The 22,747-nt window shown below is 42.2% G+C and overlaps 1 protein-coding gene across 1 annotated transcript in view; it reads right to left on the bottom strand.

Moving 5' to 3' along the window:
• Positions 1 to 22,747, bottom strand: part of GADL1 (glutamate decarboxylase like 1) — a 654,887-nt gene that overhangs the window by 393,234 nt on the left and 238,906 nt on the right. The window contains exons 7-10 of the mRNA XM_078663939.1: positions 20,858 to 20,937; positions 20,679 to 20,733; positions 8,716 to 8,832; positions 739 to 803 (exon numbers count right to left, since the gene is read on the bottom strand). Of these exons, the coding sequence (XP_078520065.1) occupies positions 739 to 803; positions 8,716 to 8,832; positions 20,679 to 20,733; positions 20,858 to 20,937 (317 nt within the window). The remainder of the gene's footprint in view (positions 1 to 738; positions 804 to 8,715; positions 8,833 to 20,678; positions 20,734 to 20,857; positions 20,938 to 22,747) is intronic.

The following is a 22,747-nucleotide window of genomic DNA, read 5'->3' as shown; positions in this document are numbered from 1 at the left end:
AAGCACCAAGTTTCCATGCACTGGGGAGGAGGCCTGCACCCAGAGTTAAATCCTGGCTACAGGGTGCGGCCTATTGTCAGGAACAACTGGCCAACTACTGGGAACAAATGCAGCCGACATCTCGCCCTTAAGATATTTGGGAACCACTGCTACTGTAGCTTTGGCTCCAAAATTACCCCCGCCCTTTTGCCTGCAGAGGAGGAGTTGCCTCTTGGCATCTCATCCAGGGACTCTGCAGCAGCTGCACCCCATAAGTGCACAAACCTCACCGTGGGATGCTTGATCTTCCACTTGATGTGGTCGAATTGGTTGAATGATACATTACTCTAGAATTTGGAGAAGCCTAGATTTCACTAAGTGTTGTCTTTATCTTACAGACTCAGTAATTTTGTTGAATCTCACTTTCAGCCCTTGTCAGCATGGGGTACTGCTTGCTTCTTTTGATCTGACCTGCAGTTCCCCCACACTACCCCCTACTCCCTCCTTCCCCTCCTCCCCTTCCTCTCCATCCCTTGTCCTTTTATTGTTAATTGTTCTGAGGCCTTTGCATCTATGATGTTCTTCATTCTAAATGCCAATAAAAACCAAGTAAAAAAATAAAAGTATAGTTAACAATACCAATATGTGCCTTGTCCATGCCAGAATCCCACTGGGTCACCAGGCTCACTTTACAACCACTGGCTGACACTGGCTTTAAAACCCCCTGTCTAGAGCTCCGTGTTGGCGTGCAAAGCTCACCTCTGGATTCCATGCAGCAGTTTGCGGTGTTTCCTCGACATCAGAGCTGAGCCACCCCAAGATGCCTGTCCAAATGAAATTAAGACAAGTGTTTACATTCTTGATGGCTCAACAGTGCACGCATACTCAAGGGTAACTTACCTCTAGATTAAAACTGATTAGATTTAATTCTTTAGGATCAGTCAAGAGAATGGAGATGAAGATTAGCTTAATTGTATTTACTTATAACAATAAAAATCTCAAAGTATCAAAGTATTAAACCACTTAATCGCTAAGGGACTCTTGACATGTACAACTAATTCCATAAAAATGTAAAACAATCTTATAAATAATTAGCAACACCATATCCTGAATAGTAGCTTACCAATGCTTTCTGGCTAATAAATATGAGATTAAGGGAAATAAAATTGCTGAGCAGTTAAAAGACATCTGAAGTCACCGGAGAAGAGAAAATAAACTGAAGATAATAAGGCAATGAGTTCCTGGTGAGGAATTTGATCAGAAGAGAATGTGTTTGTTGGTATGGCTGTGCAGTTCTGGTGAAACACAAACGCATTGAATTCCTCACTGAACAAATTATGCAAGAATATAATAAGACAGCTAGAGAATCTAAGGGCCACCTGCATCAACATAAAAACCGGTCGCACAATCTGCCTCTTTGCGACCGGTATTTTTGCATTTGGGATGCATCATTCCTAATGCAAAAATCGCAATTTAAGGAATCACAAAATTTGTGATTCCTTAAATTGCGATTGCATTTAAGGAATCGCAAATTGCGATTAATTAAATGCAAAGCATAAAAAAAATGTGATTTCGCGAAAATGAATCGCAAATTACCGTCAATCTAAAGTTGATGGTAATTTGCGATTTCTTTGAAAAAATGCACTAAAGTGCAATCAATTCCTTAATTGGAACTCGCAATTTACGAGTCACAAGTAAGGACTGTATAGGAATAGGGAAAAAAAAGTGCGATTCCTACATGCATAGGCAATAGCGAATCTTTAATTGCGATTCTTTTAAAAATCACAATTAAAGAATCGCTATTGTCTATTTTGATGGTTGTGCACCTAAGAGACACTGTCTTTTTAAGCAGAGAGCATTCTAAGTGAAACAAATCAGTCCACCAATGCTAATTTCTGCAATGGATTTTACAAATTCGGGGCTTATTCCTGGTGGTTGGTAGACAGGGCTCCCCCCGGGGTACTGTTATCGGAGATGCCCAGTTTGAAAGCGAGGTGTTCCAGTTTGTCACATATGTTCGCTTTGGTTAGGGAGCAGCAGACGTGTTTCTTGCATATAATAGCAGTTCTTCCTCTGGGTTTGTTTGTCCTGTCTTATCTGATGACTGTGCATCCCGGGGATAGCTATAGAGATGTTGGGGGCTGATATAGATTTAAGGCAGATTTCTGTAAGGAAAAGTAGGTCTTGGGAGAGGTAATTTAAAAGATCCCGGAGTTTGACTCGGTGCTTGGTGAGGGAGGGGGATGGAGTTGAGCAGGGCGCAGGTCGGAGGGAAGTGGGTGTAGTGAGTGTCTGTGTCAATGGCTACAGGAGTGTGGGTTATGTGGAGAAGTAGAGGGTGCTGGTGCGGTTGCAGGAGTAACCGCAGGCGGCGTAGGCAAACGTGCCTTTTGTGTTTGTTGGAGAGATCCTTCAGCACCATGGAGAGCTCTGTCCTGGGTTCAGGAATGAAGGATGGTGGTGAGGTAGCTTCAGGGGCTGTGTTGGGATGGTAGTCCCGAAACCGGTCCTAGGATGCTTGTTTCCAGTTCAGGGAGGACCTGGCCTGGCAGTTCGAGCTGGACTGTTCCCATTGGGCGCAGGGTCAAGACTGATTTGCATATGGCTGTTTCCAAACTGGATTGGCATGGTGAACAAAAAAAATGGATTTAGGCCCAGATCTCTGGGGTGAATGTATGACATTGTTCTGCATTCTGTCCATCAATAGTTCTTTTTGCTTTTGGGATGGTGGGGGACCAGAGATTCTGGTCATAGGTGCGGGCCAGGTGCAGATGGGCACAGACAGGCCTGCCTTTGGTTCACTAGTGGTGCACCTGCATCTGCTATGTCTGCACTGCGGCTGCCATGTAGAAGGAGTGAGAGAGCAACAAGATCCTGAGGGCAGTGGACGCGGCTGGTCGGGTCCAGGCTTGTCACAGGAGAGACACAGAAGGCGGTTATGGGATGTAACAGGTATGACAAGTGGCAAAGGGACACTGTAAGAAGAGGAAAGAGTGACAATAGTAGGGGAAGAAGGGGCGAAAAAGTTCACAAAAAGGATAACAATGCCAAAAACTGTGAAAGAAAAGAGAGAAAGAGATTGGGGGAGTAAAACATCTGCAAAAGGTGCTAATAGAGAAAAGGAAAAAGAAATGTCAAAGTGTGAGAGAGTACAAAAATGACAAAAAGTGCTCAGCAGAAGGTTAAAAACAAAGGGCAAAATGTGTGAGAGACAGTGGAGGAGCAAGTAGCGGTAAGAGATGCAAAGAAAAGAAAGGCCAAAAAGGGTGAGAAAAAGCATGAACAAAACAGCAAAAAGATGTAAGAAAAGAGAGTGAAAGAAAAGGAAAAAGAGGCAGCAAGTGGAGATCAAGAGGGCGTGACACTCGCGGTCTGAGGGAGGCCTGGCCTCCAAAGTGGGAGAGCAGTGTTGCGGAGTCCAAAAGGACCAAGGCCTGGCCAGAGGGCCAAGGCATCCAGTAAAGGCAGGGGCAGGCAACTTATTCTCAAAGTGAAGACGGAACCCCAAACTTCAATCTACCTACTGAGTACAGCATCAATGGACATGGAAGAAAGCTATTTGCAATAGACATGCAAGGTCATGTTTTCCTTGATGTGCCCCTTACACTAATAAGTGCAAAAGCCTATGGCTGCAGCCACTGAAGAAGGGTGTCCTGATAGAGCTGACATGATAGAAATAACTGGGCCAAACTATGTCAACAGTCCTTGTCCAGTGCTCTCTGAGAGACACAGATATTATGACATACCGTTCTTGAGTCATAATGTATTAATTATGATCCAATGTTGGGGAGAGATGAAGGAACATAGATTTCCTACTTGCACTTCCAATTAAACCTGTATTCATTGTACAAAGGTAAATTAAATCAGGTGGCGGAAATGGTAATGTCCTAAATTAGAATGTTTGCTACACCCATAAATTCCGGAAACTATGACCTTTCTTTGCCTGACTTTACAGTAGCAAGCTTTAACCCACAAGGGCAGACACATTGAGCTGATTTCAAGCCCAGAATATTTGAAATGATATGCACTAGAAATGGCTCAGATGTATGGTAGGGCACAGGCAGTGCCAGGGTCTGTGGCATGGTGAGTTTGAGCACTGGTGATGATCTGAGGAGAGGTAGGAAAGTGCACATGCCACATATGTGGGCTTGGATGGAGGCACTGCTGAGTTGCAGAAGTCCACCTTCAGTTCATCATTGTCCCATGTAGCTGCAGGAACAGAATCTCACTGCTGGGAAGGATAGGGAAAATGACATATTTAAAAACTTTGAAAGCTTTGCTCTTTGTTAAGATTGCAAAGTTTAAAAAACTGTGCAGAGTGGTGAGATATTAAAAGTTACACACAACCACAGTCATTGATTTACATATGTAAAGAAGTTGTGGCTTATTCAAGTGTGAACCATGGAGGCATCTATCAGTGTAGTAAGGTATGCTTAGGGAAAGTAGAAGTGAGTATTCTTAAAGAATTGTGAGATTAGTGGTAATGTAAAGGAAATCAAAATAAATAAACACCCGCCTATTTGTAACATTGTGAGTGTTCAAATCTTTTCCCATGTCTATCTGCATTTGTAATACCTGAATGGTCCTTTGGTGATTGTTGCAGAGAGCGTGGAAAATCTCTCAACAGTCACCATTTCAACAAGGTAGGTGGGTGTGGCAAGGTAATTTATTTGATGTAAAATCATTTAACATTATTTACCATAAAAAGAAAACTTGAAACAGAACATTCCCCGGCATTGACCAGAAAATCTGAACTCCCTGCCTCTGGAAAGCAGACTGATCCGTTCGATTGCATTCTTCAAAAAAGAAGAGCAATCTTTATTTTTGACCAAACTTCTACTTCCTCATTTTGCTACTTTACACAGTGTGCTCCTCTGTAATGTATGTGGCCGGTCTTGTGTTTCTTACTGTGACTTATCTCGTAACACTTGTAAGGCGCTCTGATACCCTTTCGGGTCATGCTCATACCATATAAAACATTTTAAATGAATAAATGGAAAAAAACAGAAAATAGGGGATATTTGTGAAAGTTCACTATTAAGAATCAAAACGATAAAGGAAAACTAGCACGCATAGGGATATTTTTGAATATCAATCTTTTCCATGCGTAAATGCCAAAACCTATTGGTAACGCACATATTACATAGAATTTTGTGAATTTGATGAGAAGCCTGAAAAGTCATATGCTTAAACATCCTAGAATGTGTAAATATTGAGGAAATCTATGCCCATGTTGCCTTTTACACATTATTTCTTAATGGATAAGGGACTTTTAGCATGACTCTGATTTTTCTTCTTATATTTTAATAGCAAAGGCAATCCATCATAATCCAAGTTGTCTGGAAATTCCATATGTATTTTGAGTTAATCTGTACAGATGCCAACATTATAGACCACAAGTAGTGTGAGATCAGAAGATGGATAAAAATACCTAAAGGCAAAATTAATAATAATATATTTGGCATCAAGAGAGACCCAAAAGGTTAATGCCAGTTCGCTTTCATGTCAATTTCCAGTGTTTAGGCAAATTAATGATTATGTAAAATGACTCTGTCATTAGCAGCTACTTGTTTTAATTACTTCAAAAGTGACATAGAACATTTATACATGTATAGCTCATGCTTATTTGAAAGAGAAAACTTGTATTAATCTTCTGATTAGATAAGGACGCTTGACTTACAGTCAGAAATGTGAACCATGGCATTCATTTGATAGGTTTGTTATCAATTGATGTTCTGCTTGTGCATAACTTGTTATAAAAAAGAAAATAATCTAAAATCATTTTATGTCCTATGGCTACCTGGGTAGCTCTTGTAGACATCGAGCACCAGACCGATGTAATTATTTAGGCCACTTCCTTTCCCTACTGCTTACGGTGTATCTCTTTTAGGGTAAAATCTCTCAGAAGTAGCCAGGGAATGAAAAAATAAATTACTTCACTAAAGCCTATTGAAAGCTATAATCATGATATTTGTCAGTGTGAATCGGTAGTTTCTACAACACTTATTATCATGATCATTTCATATGGCTTGTACTGGCTGCTAGCAAGATCCTAGATCCATTTGAATCTGGCCTATGAGGCTCTAAATAAATGTACATGTAGCCTTAGCTACCTCTATAAGAAGTTAGTTGTGTCTTCCTAACTCTTCAACTGTAGACTGAAAGCATGACTCCTCCTAAAAGAAAACTCAGAGTCAGCAGTTTCTTCTGCTGAGTCCCTTCTGTGCCCTGGACAAGTGTAAATGTAGGGCTTATTTCACCAAAGAGGTATTTTATCAAGGGTCTAGAGATTGCCATATGTTTTATACATTTTAGAGAAATGCATTGGTTTTGTTTAAGTAAAGGTGATAGATTACCCAAAAGCCAATACATGTGGAAGTAAAATTGGAGTAACCATCCGCTGCTTTCTAGACATGAATGTATGACCCACATTAAGATCTTGAGTTTTTCTCAGACAGGTAATTTACAGTACCATGATCTTACAATTGTGCTATATTAAAGTGCGAAATGGAGTATAAGAAATAAATATTACAGTAACATTATGTGGCAGTGCTCATCACATCATAGCTACTTCCCAATCTATAATATTTTTGTGCGTGTGTAAGATTTTGAGTCCATCCTTGTTAAATTCAGTAGTGCAGTTATAGCTGACATAAAACCCCAATGGGTAAATTGGAGGTCAAAGCATATTTATTTCGTGACACTTCCCCCTTCTCTCACTGGAATATCTAATTCCCGTGATACAGGCAAAAAACTGTGTGACCTTATACACGTAGAGGTGAAGGATTTTGGTTGGATTTCTATTGATATGGACTACCCACTACAGGAAAAAAAAAACATTTATATTTATCTGCTTTCTGTGAGGGGGTAGCCAGAAAAGTAAAACACCCCCATTGTGAACCAAATGACTGTGCAGATGTGAGAGAAGCATGCAATCCTGACTCTTTCTAGGAAGGTGCACTAGAATTCTATTCCTCAGCGAAGTTCTTTCACCCTCTCATTCCATTTACCTTCTACTTATTTTCTTCTATTGCCATTTTCTATCACTTCTCTTTCTTCCACCATGTTTGATTGAATTGCCAATTTCCCCCTCCCCAAGCTGTGTTGTTGTATATTCTTTTTGTGGTGTTATTTATTAGCTTCTGCTTCTCTTTTGTGACCTGCAAATCACATACCGAAGCTCAGAAGGACCATGTATGAATTGCAGTGAAGTTCCCACTAATCTGTAGGAACTGTGCATTTGTTAAACAACATAAACCTTGGAAGAGGAGACTAGACTGATTCCAAGCACCTCCACAGGATATGTTGGCCTAGAGACGAGTTAGCTCACAGTGCCTCCACCAGTGCCCCAAGCCCAAACAGGGAACAAAAGGTTTCAGGCAACCAATGAACATGACAACCCTAACCCACTCAGGGATTGTGGTAACAGATCTGGAACCCTCTCACTCAGTCACTCGTGCTTATTTGTTCTCAGAGAACTATACAAAGAATGCACAGTAGGTCGTTTTTTTCAATATATTTACTGAACCAACGTTATTCTGTTATAAAATACATGTACTGTGATAATCAGTTGACAGAAGCAGATAAAAGTGATTACAAGCACCAAAAGAGTAAAAAGCAGATATAGTTCCACCATGGTGCTAAGACAGTGTATATATGCAGGCATATAAAACAAAGTAGTAATCAGTTAAACTCCTACTATGCAATCCCTACGCTATGTATGTCTAGAGTGTGTGTAGGTGTACAGCCAAGAATCCCATGACAGGATAATCCAACCCCATCACCTGGCACGAGAGAATTTAAGACCCTGTCTTCGTCACAAACTGGACAACCCTCACGGAGATGTCAGACCACTGCGCTGTGAAGTCTCAGCATGCAGGGACCCTATGTGTCAGCTAAAGTGCCTCCTATGCTAATCCTTAGAGATGCTTATTATTTATAACAAAAATCATCCTTGTGATGTACATATAGATTAACAATGTTATGGGATATGTACATAGCCCTATCGCCCAGTGGATAAAGATAGAAAGACGTTTGTACATTGTGTGTAAATGTCTTGTACTTGGTGTTCTAGGCATCATGATAAAGTTATACAAAGCCAGTTGTGTAAACAGAAGTAGTTCCAGAGAAACTAATCCAACATTGTCACACACATGAATATAGGCAAAAGGTCACAGCAGTAATGTTATTGTGCAAAAAGAGGACAATGTAAGAAAATATGCAGCTGTGTTACAAGGGCCTAACTCGGGCACATAACAAAATCATTTACTCTGTCTAGTAGTACCCTTACTTCACTATGCCCTTGTTACTGTGCATGGTAAATAAATCCTGTCTTCATCCAAAAACAACTTTTCTTACTTAAACCACATGGCAGGTCTGGACCTTCATTACATAGTCTCACCATATTCCCTCCCTGCTTCTGCACCACTGATTTACATTCAGCCTACTCAACCCTCTGTTGAAATACATCTGAGAGAATTACCAAAAATCCATGTGTTTTTTGGAATCTACTTCTAACTGCTGCTGCTCTTTAATGTTCAAAGGGAAGCACAGCAAGAACGTAGCACCATCTCATCCTTGTCAAGTGACCAACAGAAGTGTAATTTGTGTGCCAAGGATGATCAAGGTGACAGGTTAGTTGAACCGGAAGGATAAAGAGGTTGAGGTAGGTGCAGGGTTGCCACAGATGATACGCTTCAGAGGCACACAATCTGTCTTAATGAAAAAACCACTTACATCGATATGCAGCCAAAGTCCATACTTTTCACAGACATCTGCTATTTTATCCAGAGGATCAAAGGCACCCAGAACCGTGGTTCCTGCTGTGGCACTGACTAGGAATGGTGTTGCCCCCTGTGGAATGATCAGAAACAGAGAAGTCACTTGCAGTGTCCATTCATATCCATACACAATAGAATAAGAAAATAGCACAGAAGAACCTTGAATAGAAAGGACCCAATATACAACGGGCTAGCCTTGGCCTCAGAGGGGTCTGTCTTGTCTTTAAAAAGGTAGACTTATAAATATCAGTCCTGCATTAATAAAGGAGGTTCCTTGGATTAAAACTGATTCTTCATCCAGCGCTTGGTTCTTTGAGTGCATGCTATGGCTTGCGTCATCCTTGCTCCTTCACAGTGACATTTCAAATAACACTATAACATATGAAGAACATGAAACTAATAAAATTCCTCCAATTACTTGCGTCTGACAAATGGATACTGCAGGACATTTCCATTGTTGAGACTTTTCATTAGACATATCTTTAGTACTTGGTCTTTCCTCCTATGAATATAGTTCTGAATTACTAGTTTTATGTTAGAACATTTTGTTTTACCTATGTTTTTCCTGATAATATGTTTGTTTGTTAACTCCTTCTTTTTGTCTTTGTTCCTCAGTTTTCGCTATTTCTGTTATCATGCTCCATTGTTGATGTGTGATGCTTCATAGATGTGCCATTTTAATTCTGTGTAGTCTCCATTTCCGCCTCTTTTTAGTCAACTTATCAAAGTTTGTTATTTCAGTCGTAGCTTGTTTAATATGTTTTGTCTCTATCGTTTCTCTTATTTCTCTTGTTCTGTCATTTTTCCCTTGTTTTTTTTTGATTGTTTCATGTTTTTCTCTCGTAGTCTTTCTCTCCTCCCTATACCACGCTTCTTCCTTGGATTCTTCTTGTTTTCTTCCAAAAATCATTTATAAGCTCTTTGAGTACTGTTTTCAGAAGCTAAGTTTGTATATTCTCACATCATTTAGAGTATTATCATGGAACTTTAACATATTTTATGAATCCCATCAAGCAACAGAGAGTTCTATCTCACCTGGCTAAATGCAATCAGGATATGCCCTATTACAAGAAACACACCTCACAGAAAGTGAAGCTATGAAACCTAAATGGGGATGAGTAGGCTCTATCTTGATGTCCCCATCGTTGCATAAGAAAAATTGAGTGGTTATCTTATGCAATAAAAAACTAGATTTTAATGTGTTATCTCAAGAAACTGACAAGGAGGGCAGATGGATTTTGCTTTTTTTCCTTAGTAACAAAATTCCGATAATATTGTTTAATATTTATGGGCCTACCCAAGTGGATTATGACTTCTGGCCTGTTATAAAAAGCAATTCTTCTGTATGATGATACGTACTTCGTTTTGGGAAAAGCCTGTAATCAGATTATTGATTCATTCTGGACCCACACTCTTTAATTAGCACATAAAATGAACAAACAATTTTGTTATACTGTCTCCCATACCACTCTCTTTGATTCCGGGAGGTTATGTCACCCTGCTTCTAGAGACTATTTATTCTAATCTCCAGTTCATGGATCACTCACTAGGCTAGATTATATATGTTTAAGCAAACACTTGTCACAATGCCTTGTCACTGCTAGTATCGGCCTCATTGTGCTTTCATATCATGTCCCATGGATTACAGAGACAGATTTGATTCCTGCTACTTCTTTTTTTTTTTTTTTTTTTTTTTAAACCTTTATTCACATTAGATAGGTACAGTCAAAGTTCAGCAACCGTCACGGTCGTGCATAGGTACAGAGGTAGAATAAACAAACAATGTAATACAGGAGCAATGCGGAGGCACACCTCATAAATCTATGCCGTAATTCAGGAGACCTAAGTACCAACACGGCCACAGGATTAGGGAAGGTTTGTGTTTTTTAAATGAAAGAAATGCAGGATCTGATGCCACACAATAAGACCTCACCAAGGCCAGAGTCACACATAAAAAGGATATTCGCAGCAGGAGCACCATAAGCAGGACATTATGTCAGGACGTGGAGACCGGATATTCAATAAACATTACATGTCCCCACCTAAACAATATCTGCCCGCCGTGCAAATAAACAGTATAAAACATATATCACATACCCGAACCAGAAAAACGCACGGCGAGTTACCTCTAGTCAGACCCGCGAAAAAGAAAGAAAAAGAAGAAAAGAAGAAAAACAAAAGTTGAAAAAGAAAAATAAAGGCCATAGAACAGAAAGGAAAAACAAAAATACCCCACCCCTATCCCCCCACCCTGCACCTCTGCATACGGCTACGGCCTACCCCCCTAGCAGCGTGCCTGTCGCCCCATGTCTAAACCCGAAATATAGAGAAGAGAGATAAAGGGAAAAGAAAGAGACAATATTCCACACAAGATAAAGAAACAAGCATTGGAAATGCAATAGGTCTCGCAGCATTAGAGTTAGTGCTTTTAGAATTGTTTATGGGTTTTTTTGTAAATCTTTAGCATTTTTGTTTCCTGTAGCCAATGCTAAAGAATTAAAAAAAAAAAGCCATAAACATTTCTAAAAGCTCTAACTCAAATGCTCCGAGACCTATTGCACTGTGTGAGGGTGAGGGGTTGAGGGTGAGTGAGGGTGAGTGAGGGTGAGGGTGAGTGAGGGTGAGTGAGGGGTTGAGGGTCAGTGAGGGTGAGGGGTTGAGGGTGAGTGAGAGTGAGGGTGAGTGAGGGTGAGAGTGAGGGTGAGTGAGGGTGAGGGTGAGTGAGGGTGAGGGTGAGTGAGGGTGAGTGAGGGTGAGGGTGAGTGAGGGTGAGGGTGGGTGAGGGTGAGGGTGGGTGAGGGTGAGTGAGGGTGAGGTATTGAGGGTGAGTGAGGGTAGAGGGTGAGTGAGGGTGAGTGAGGGTGAGGGTGAGTGAGGGTGAGGGTGAGGGTGAGTGAGGGTGAGGGTGGGTGAGGGTGAGTGAGGGATTGAGGGTGAGTGAGGGTGAGGGTGAGTGAGGGTGAGGGTGAGTGAGGGTGAGGGTGGGTGAGGGTGAGTGAGGGTGAGGTATTGAGGGTGAGTGGGGGTAGAGGGTGAGTGAGGGTGAGGGTGAGTGAGGGTGAGGGTGAGTGAGGGTGAGGGTGAGTGAGGGTGAGGGTGAGTGAGGGTGAGGGTGGGTGAGAGTGAGTGAGGGTGAGGTATTGAGGGTGAGTGAGGGTAGAGGGTGAGTGAGGGTGAGAGTGAGGGTGAGTGAGGGTGAGGGTGAGTGAGGGTGAGTGAGGGTGAGGGTGAGTGAGGGTGAGTGAGGGTGCGGGTGAGTGAGGGTGAGGGTGAGTGAGGGTGAGGGTGGGTGAGGGTGAGTGAGGGTGAGGTATTGAGGGTGAGTGAGGGTAGAGGGTGAGTGAGGGTGAGTGAGGGTGAGGGTGAGTGAGGGTGAGGGTGGGTGAGGGATTGAGGGTGAGTGAGGGTGAGGGTGAGTGAGGGTGAGTGAGGGTGAGGGTGGGTGAGGGTGAGTGAGGGTGAGGTATTGAGGGTGAGGGTGAGTGAGGGTGAGTGAGGGTGAGGGTGAGTGAGGGTGAGGGTGGGTGAGGGTGAGTGAGGGTGAGGTATTGAGGGTGAGTGAGGGTAGAGGGTGAGTGAGGGTGAGTGAGGGTGAGGGTGAGTGAGGGTGAGGGTGGGTGAGGGTGAGTGAGGGATTGAGGGTGAGTGAGGGTAGAGGGTGAGAGAGGGTGAGGGTGAGTGAGCTATTGAGGGCGAGTGAGGGTAGAGGGTGAGAGAGGGTGAGGGTGAGTGAGTGTGAGGTGATCTTCTAGGTATGTATGTGCAAAGACTCAAAGACCTACGCATCATTTGTGCCTGCCATGCCAGTAATCTTGTAGTCCACACCTTGCCTTGCCTTCTGCCGCCACATTGCTTGTTGGAGTTCATGTTTTAATGAGGAATTGTTTCTAGTACAGTGTGGGTGAGTGGGGTGAACAACAAGCTAATTTTACAGCTACAGTTTCTGCACTAACATAGCTTTTCTGCTTTTGTAGTGCAACTCTCCAAAATAGCGAGTGCATCGCAAACTCAATTTTGCTGCAAAACTACAGTGCTGTAACAATTAACGTCTGTTCTTTGTTGTGAAAACACACTTCTGTGCTCCAGTCAGTATTTTTGTGTGTCAAATGACTCAATATCTTTCAGAAGTGAAAGGTGGGGGGGCTTCCGAACGTCATTTTAAAACTCAGTTTGGGCCGGGTCTACACTATACTAGTCTGCCAACTTGAACTCACATTAAGCAGGACGCTTCCAAACTCACTACATGTGGCGTCATACAAAGTAAATAACTGCATTTGGTCCTGTGGGGGGTAGGGGCAGTCTACAACAGCCTGCGTAACCTTTTTTTTCCAAATTAAATTCCACGTGACCACGCCCCGGCACACGCACCGCAAGAGTCATTGCCGCCAGAGTTCAGCACGACGTGGAGGCGGGCAGTGTTCTTGGAGCAGCAGCAGTATTTAGCAGGCCTCTTATAAAGGCAGTGCCACCAGTAAAGTAAACCTGTGAGTAAAAATGAAAAACCAAACCATTCTACGCAATTGTATATTAGCGTTATTTTCTCCTCAAGCGAAAGGATCGGAGACACGACAGTCTAAGAGCATTTGTCGTGTGCTAGTGCACTGCAGTCCTGCTGGCCATTTAATTCCATGGAGCCAGGCGGCTGCATCGCTGTCGTGGGGCTCTGTGGACCAGCTCGCCCTTTTCGACCAGCTCGGCTGAGCTGACGGTGGTGCGGTTCTGTATGGGATGTCGGACATTGGAGCATTTTGTGCAGACTCGTCCCAGTCTGGAGCAGCCGCCTTCTCTTTTGTCAGTGTGCTCTGGCCTTTGCTGGTTGACTTATGACGGGTGGATTTGATAGCCTGGTGATGGCACATGCGTGTTGTTCGGGTTTACGTTCAGAGTTGTGTGTTGGCGGCTGCTGTTTGTACGAGGTAATTGCCATTGTGGTGCTCCGTTGGGGGTCACAGCATTCCTTTTGGTGGTGCGTGCTGGGGGGCGGGTGTTTGCTCTGCCATTTCGAGTGAAGTGATGCATTGATTGTCAGCATTGGGGCGCTTGAGCTCGGCGAGGCTCAAAAGTGCAAGCAGCAGCTCTAAAATACAAGACGGAGGGAAGAGAGGGGAGGGGGGAGGAGAAATGCGACACGGCGGGAAGGGGAGGGGGCGGAGCGGGTAAATACAAGACGGAGGGAAGAGAGGGGAGGGGGGAGGAGAAATGCGACACGGCGGGAAGGGGAGGGGGCGGAGCGGGTAAATACAAGACGGAGGGAAGAGAGGGGAGGGGGGAGGAGAAATGCGACACGGCGGGAAGGGGAGGGGGCGGAGCGGGTACAATAAACAAGACGGAGGGAAGAGAGGGGAGGGGGGAGGAGAAGTGCGACAGGGGAAATGCGAGACGGCGGGAAGGGGAGGGGGCGGAGCGGGTAAACAAAGACGGACGTGCACGCGCTTTTAAGCTCAATGCGCATGCGCATTGAGCTTAAAAGTCACGGGCACTGCAAGGAATCGCCACGATTCCTTGCAGTGTGGATAAAGAGCGGATAAGTCCCAATACTCTCGCCTTGCTCGATGCGCATGCGCATCGACAGGCGAGACCTAAAAACAAGGAAAAAAGGGGAAAATGAAGCAAAGCCCCACGATAGGGAAAATTGAGAACAGGGAGGGACCCGAATACAGGCCCCCGGCCCCACCCCGCCGCCCTACGACATCATAATATTACCAGAATGGACAATAAGCATCAAGAAGCAACAAGTTTAGAATCAGGATTGCTGCCCAGCCCCTCAAACTACCCAAGCAAGATGGAAATCCCCCCACGATGAGACAAGGAACAGAACGTCATTGATGCACATGAATCACGTAGCCCTGAGCATAAGTATGCCACAAATATCAGGAAGCGGGAGAAGGCAAGTAAAAATCGTATCGAATGGGCAGACCAGATCGGAAAAGAACAGGAAGCCTTGCAATGTTCCAGGTAATTGCGTTATCAAAGTGCATCCGCCGCCATTTTATCCGTCTGCGATCCGGAGGACAGTGCGTAGCATAACAAGGACGGCCATTTTGTAGCATCCGGCACCCACAGTAAGACTCTTCACCAGGAGATACGAACCTCCCCTTTCGCTGCCAATAGAGTCAAAACAAGGTCTCACCATAGTGCCTGGACAATAAGGCCGAGCCGGGGCCACATAAACAATGTCCCGCAACAAGGAGACCAGCGGCAGGTTGTCTTCCCCAGTCCGGTGATAACGGGCTCATCCCTGTAGCAATCCAGATCCGGGTCCGCCCTTCCAGCGCACGGGAGGCATTAGATCCCTCTCCCCTCGATCTATTGTGCGCGTCGCCAACGCCATATGCGGACACACCACCGCGCCACACTACTCACAGGAGGGACCCCCAATAGAACGCCGCATCGACCAGTGTCAGGGCCGCCCGCCCTAAGATCGGAGAAAGGGGGACGGCGTCAACAGTTCCAAAACGTTAGCACACAATAAAGGCATCGCCCCCACTTCGTGGTGCGGGAGCACCGACGGGCCCCCCCCCACAGTCAGGATGGTGCAACAGCGGTACAGCTCCGCATCCAGCTCCGAGGAACTGTGATGCGGAGTGTTAGCAGCGCGTCGCAGGCCAAGCAAAGTCCCATTAGAGTATCAAAAAGTAGTCGGTAAATGTCCAACTCCATCGGGGGGGGGGGAACACCAAACCAGCTCCAAAGGACAGCATATGTCGTGCCCTCACGCTCCACAGGCAGCACTGACGCCAAGTTCTTGGGGGCGGGCCGACCAGCATAGCGTTCACCGGTACCTTCTGGGTCCGTGCAGCCGTAGTTATTGCACTTCGAGGCGGCTGTGAGATCACGCGGGGTCCCGGCTGCAAGGCTCGAGCAGGCCAAAATCACGGAGGTCCGTAGCTTCGCTTCCAGGGCACATCTGCGTAGCGCACCATCCGACACACGGGGGCACCGGAGCTGTGCGGGGCGGGCGACGGGATCAGGCGGCGGGAGAGGAGAGCCGGCGGAGCCGGGAACCCGGGCGACCATCTTGGCCGCCGGTCCGGCTCCGCCCCCTACACATCATTCCTGCTACTTCTAAATCAAACAGATGGAGGTTTAACAATTCTTTAGTGAAAGACATACAATTTTCTTCTTCTTTTCTCTCCTTTGAGTCTGAATTGTTTTATCTTAATTCAACCCCTGACATGTCTCCACAGCTTTTCTGGGACACATCTAAGGGAGCTGCAAGGAGCGTTATCATTGACTTTGTTTTCCGGAAGAATCGTATACAAGATAAAGCGCATTAAAAGTTACTGTCTTCAAATAAAACGTTAGAGGCCCAATTTTATTCTTCAATATCTGAAGAAAGCTTACAAAATGTAATCAAATTCAAATAACATTTCAATGAAATTTCTACGAAGCAGGCTTCCTCCATATCACCTAAGAGTAGTGCTCTCTACTATGGGGGTAATAACAAAGTTTGGAAAGTATTGGTGACTATTTCAAAATTAAGAAACAGCGTTCTCATATTGCCTCTGTTTCTAATACTGAAGGTGTTTCACTGTTTAAAGATGAAGATATTTTACCAGAATTGGTAAAATTCTACACTGATTTTTATATACCAGAGGCCTCACCTCGGGAACCACATATTGCTTCCTACTTTCAACAAATTCCGGACTACCAAGCTGAACATGTCTGCCATGGAAAGGTCCTTAGTGCACTCTCTCTCCTAAAAAAAGGCAAATACCTGGTCCAGATGGATTTACTGTTGAATTTTTCCTTCACTTTTCTGGCCTATTAATTCCTGAATTGCTACAAGTATTTCATTATTTCTCTACTTCTGGTTTGCAAACTGGTTAATTTCATCCCAAAGGAAGTTAAAGATCTCATATTATGTTAGAATTATCACCCTATATCTCTTGTTAATTTCGATTATAAGATTTTCCCTAAAGTATTAGCATTACATTTAGACCCTCTCGTACCACAATCGATTGGGAAGGAACAGGCAGGGTTTGTGAAAGGTAGATTAGCCTCCAACAACACACGTCTATTCTTCAGTGTTCTGAGCAAATCCTCTGCAGTCAATTATTCTTTAGCAGCTATAATGGTTGACACTGAGAAATCATTTGATAGGATTATTTGTGATTTCTTGCTTCAATCTGTGCAGCAGCATGGTTTTAAGCCTAGATTGATTTCTTTAATATATGCCGTTCCTAGAGTATTGGTCCTGGTTAATGGACAGACATCCCAATATTTTGTTCTATGGCAGGGTGTGCGTCCGGGTGGTCCTTTATTGCCGTTAATATTTATCTTAGCGCTAGAACCCTTTCTTTTCCATATCTGACACAATCCATTTCAATATGGTGATAAGCAGTGCAAATTTGGGGACTATGCTGATGATATTCTGTTTTTCGGATCCGGATTGCACTATACCAGATCTTCTTATGGAAATGTCATCTTTTTCATCAGCTTCTGGATATAAAATCAACCCTGAGAAATCAGAGGTACTTCCACTTATTAATCCTGAGGAATCAGAGGTACTTCCACTTATTAACTATTGCTTTACACATTTTTTTACCTCCTCTGGATTTCAATGGACTACCTCTGAGATTAAATACCTAGGTATTTGGTTTACCAGTGCTATCCCCAATACAGTGTGTCCCAACTTAAAAGAGGGTTTGAGTAAAATTGAATCTCTACTAACCTCTAGGAATCCACTGTTTTACTTTCGTAGGAATTAAAACGATAATCTCCGCTATATTGTTACATATACTTTCTATGATACCGGTACATTTTCCTGTATTGTTTTTAAAACATTACTCTGATCTTTCCCAATTTTTATAGCAGCATACAAAATCTAGTATATTGTTATTTAAACTCATAAAATCCAAATTGTAGGGTGGGATGAACTTTCCGGACTTCCATCATTATCACCAGGCCATTTGTTTATGACAGGTAGCTTTGTGGCTTCAAATTTGTGCCTCCCTTTTCTCTCCATTATGGCGTGGAATGGAACGGCCACTGCACCTCCCTTTTACTCCACCAAAAGTTATCTCTTTTACTTTCCTCTTTCATCTGATGGCATCTCCATTTTTCAAACATACTTATAATTTATTAAAATCTTTTTCATGTCCTGGTGAAATCTCTCAGGGTGCCTTTTCACACTGCACTTTGTGGAATAACAAGTTGATCAAACATAGAAATAAATCTTTGCCCTGTAAGTCTTGGAGAGACCAGAATATAATTTGTGTTGCTGATTTGTTTCAGAATAGTACACCAATCTCTTTCCCATAGTTTCTGAAGTCTTTTAAATGCCTTAATTCCAACCAGCCTTGCCTTACCCTTTGGTTAAATAAAGTATTAGATGACTTTTTTTCCCCGAGCGATACGAATTCTTCATTTTCTTATGATCAGGAATTGTTAGGTCTTTTAGTTTCCACTCCAAAAGCTTCTCAGATCTATAAATATCTTTCCCTTGTTAACTCGCAGATTTCCAAATCTAGAACTGAAAAACTTTGGGAAGCAGATTTGGATTGTACTTAGTCAAGTATGTTTTGGAATACATTTTGGGGAGAAATTTATAAAACATCTAGAGCAGCAAACACAACACAAACACAATTTTCTTTCCAGAGGCCAAATGCTAATTGTTGGTCCTGTAACAAACCTAACAGTAATTTAATGGAAATGTTTGTCTGGTGCCCACATACTCTTTCCTTTTGGCACAAGGTCTGGCAGCAAATCAATGCAATTGTTCACAGTCATTCTCCTTTTAGGATTGTCTACCTATTTCTTGGCAGTGTAATTGATGTCAATGATGCTCCTGTATTTAAAAAAATAAATAAATAACTGTTGGACTTGTTACTTGCTGTTGCTTTTCAACAAATGACTATTAATTGGAAATAGTCTGCCAATTTTTTCACCTAGAGCTCGATGGTATAGTATTTGTTCTCATCATAAATTGGATAGAGCTTTTAAGATGTCTAATGGTTATAACGTTAATAATAATTTGTTTTGAATACCTCTTATGCCTTTTTTTGATTGTAGTTTTAAACAGCTACCAGCCACTGTTTGTTTATTATCAGGGAACTCAAACCCACATTGAACTCCCTGATTCCAAATTAAATACCTTATTTATTGTAGATTATATATTGATAAATGGTTTATATTTGATAATCTTTTGTAATGGTACTCAGAGTATTATTGTGTTAATGTTTTCAGATATTATTAATCTTATGCATGTTTTTATATTATATATTTATTCCTTGCAATTCCTCTCCATCCCCTCTTTCCAGTTTCTTCCCTGTATTCAAAGATGCAAACTTGTTTTGAAAAATGGCTTTTAGGTACTTCTGCTTCATTCATTAGATAGTTTATATTGCAATGTATGATTTACAAATTTCCTTTTTTCCCTTTTATTGATTAAACATTGAAAGAGTTGTTTTTACAATGTAATGTATGGTTCTCAAATAAAGCCTTTTTGAACACAAAAAAGCCTCCTAATAACATTTAACGTCCTAAATTGAATTTGGAATTAATGAATGCAACTTTGTTACATACATGGGCATTTTTAAATGTGTTAAACATTAAAATAGAGGAAAACTTGTCAAATATATGTGTGGAAAATGCTTTGCCTGAAATAAGAGTAAATCTGAAGCACCCATCTTTTCCTTCATTCTTCCATTGTTTGATTAGCAACAGTTTGTTAGTGTTGCTTTCTAAATTTTGTAACTTTTAAACATTTTCACAGAGTGGATTCAAATTCCAATTACCAATTATCTAGTAGGATCTCAAACCCTAAGTAATTTGCATTTTCAGGAGAAAGGGAAAAAGTACTGGGACAGACAGAGGCACAATAATAACAGATGTCCTGTAATTTCAAGAGAATGGAAGAGAGACACGAAATACAGCACAACACTACAACATGACATTCATCAATCTCAAAAGGCACATTGTTGTGTTCAACTGTCAGCTTGACAGAATTCTTTTTTCGTTGAACAATGGCAATTACAGAACTTTCATTATGAAAAGGAATCCATTCATTGCCACATACAACCACAACAAAAGTTTAGATACATTGTATCGTTGTCATGATAGATGTGAGTATCAAAACATTTGTTGTTTCAAGTGTTTAGGGATACTTAAATATTTACTTTAAAATACTGAACATTAAACTCAGCATGGTAAAGCTACCAAAGCTTTGCGTACATAGCAGTTTATTTATTTTTTTGTCTCTGCCGTAGGAAAAATGTTCCATGGTGGACAACAAGCCTCAAAATGTTATGATATTTTAAAGTCATGTGTTTAGCAAAAAGGCCTGCAATGTTTCTATCTGACCAGAAATATGATAGAGTTGCTTCTATTTGGTTGCTTCTTCTTCACTAGTACAACATTCAGAACTGAAGATTGATTCAGACAGACACTGCCGCAAGACCTCACATCCATGTAAGTATTAGGACCTTGCTACTTGATCACTGTCTTGGGTGATAACTTTCTGTTTACATAGCATAAATATGTTGTAATCTTGCAGTTGAGGAATAGAATTTGTCTCCAAACATTTCAACGTAAACCCACCTACTCTCCTTTATCCTCACAAAAAGTCTACCAGAGTACTCCACTTTGGGGATTGACAAGGCTTTAGGACACTGTCAAATTAGTACAAGTAGTCAAAATAAGATGGTAGGAGTAAGGGAAACCCAGGAAGCACTCTAGTATTACAAATACGGAGAGTCTTTTCCACATACCAAAGGAAGATACTGGGAGTTTATGATCCCAACATGACCAAAACATCGCAAAAGATGACAAAGGTGAATTTATGGAGTTCTCAAACTCTAATCTGTTCTTGTTTCAATTTCCCTCACTAGTTTACACACATACACACTCTCTCTTATTTTTATGCAAGGGAACTCTAGTTTGTTTGAATGATGGCACATCTCTTGTTTACACTCTCACCTCTTGCTTGGCTCGCTGGACCTCTTTCTCCAGTTCCTCAGGTATCATCTTACCTCTAAAGGACACAGATTTTTTGCTTTCAGTTATGTACAAACATGTATTTAGGATTTAATTAAAAAACTAACTGACTAGTAGTGATATTTGATTATAAAGGGGAATGTCAGGTTGTGCCTCCTCACCTGTCATCAGCTTTCACAAAGTAAATATTATCTGTACCGATCCCAAGGAAGGATGCAGCTTTTCCCATGGAGTAATGACACTGAAAGACACATGACAATCAAAGTTAACATGATGTGCAATGGGGTGTGAGTCTAGAATGGGAGAGGTTAACTTACAAAGGCATAAGGGCATTATGTTTATAAAGACACTTTCTTCTGAAACATTCAACCCTACCAACTAACTATTCCATCTGCATTTCCTACTAAGACCGAGAACAGACACTGCTTCTCTTCTCTTGTGTAAGTCAAGATAGGTTCTCAAGTGGTCCTCATTTTATTTTCCTCATTTATTTGGTGTATCGAAAGTGTAAACCTTGTCATGAGGGTAGTGCTGCACTTTACATTCAACCAGGTACATAAGCCATACCAAAAGAACATATCTGTAACAGAGGTACATTACAGTAAAATGAGTGCATGGATGCTCAGCAACAATTGGTACAACATATGTGAAGAAAGGAGTGTTAGATCCAGGTGCTGTAACTCTAGAGATGAACACCATAACAGAGGCAGACATAACTAGGAATCTAGCTGCCTTTATTCTTCAAGATGTATCTTGATCAGGTATGTCTTCTATATTTTTCTGAAGCAGAGAAGATATGGTTTGAGACTAACATTTCCACAATCTAAAGGCTATGCAAGAGAAGGCCTGGTTCAAGAACTTGCATTTTTGTTTTGGGAATTTCTAGTAGAAGGCACAACTTGCCCATTTCCATTCTTTCATGTCTGCGTTGTTTTCCATTAGGTGTTATAGTATCCAGGAGCCATATGAGTTATACTTGCTCCTTTAAAGTTAACCAAATTATAAATGTCTTGTACTAACTGCCCTTCATCAGAATTACAGACTAGAGATCCACTCTACATTAAACCATGCTGTCTGAAAAATCAAGAACCCTCTTGCTGAAAGGCTTAGCACTACTACTAACAAGACACAAATCTTTATTCAGGGAACCTGGCCCTATGTGTCACTCTTCTCACCCTAAGTCTCAGGAAGACAGGATCAGTAAAAATACTTAGTTTGTTTAAGGCCATATCATATACAACCATATTTCCCCCACTCATTGTATTTCCAGAAAAGGCTCGATACAATCTTCCTTTTGAAAATAACTTAGCTTCTGCCTCTCACATTAGCTTTCCAATGCCCCAATTGTTTGCTCTTGTTTCTACTTTTCTCCCAAACACGTACGGCTACTATTTATTGTGGCAAGCATACAGCAGTGGCCAAGAGGTGGTATGTAGTGCAACATAAAATAAATTTAGTAGTAACACTTGATATTTTACTTGTCCAGCAGAAGAACACCTGCCCAATGCACACCATACAATGAAATACCATTAATCCCTGCATTGGTATTCTTAGCACAGAAGGCAAAGGCTATATCAGTAGCAGCCTAAATGTCCCACTACCCTGCTACAGAAGACTTGCTGCACACTGGAAATACAGAAACACTTGCCCTCTTGGGGCAAGGCTTCTAAGGCCTCCGGGTGGAGGTCATCAGGGGACCATGATGGCTCACCAGGTGGGAGAAGGCACGAGCAACAAGGAAGCAAAGTCATACTATCATAAAAGCTAGAATACAACATGACAATTAAGTAATGTCCAACAAATGTTTCAGAAACTCTGTAGAGCATCCTGGGTACCAGCAGTTTTCAACTACAATATTTCATGATCACTATATGTGGACACTAACATCAGTCAGGAACCTCAGTATGATTGATGTGGCTATTTGCTGTGTAGATGCTCACTGTCTAAGGGAGGATGTAGTATGCATACTTATTTGGTCAATGGCCTTTGTGCTAAGGCTTTGCACACATTGACTGTGGTTTTGGCAAGGGCAGCTCCTTGTGATGAGACCT

Source organism: Lissotriton helveticus, chromosome 10, assembly GCF_964261635.1.
Source record: "Lissotriton helveticus chromosome 10, aLisHel1.1, whole genome shotgun sequence".
NCBI classification, from domain to species: domain Eukaryota; kingdom Metazoa; phylum Chordata; class Amphibia; order Caudata; family Salamandridae; genus Lissotriton; species Lissotriton helveticus.
The sequence above is the reverse complement of the archived record's forward strand: the minus strand, read 5'-3'. Positions and strand labels throughout refer to the sequence as shown.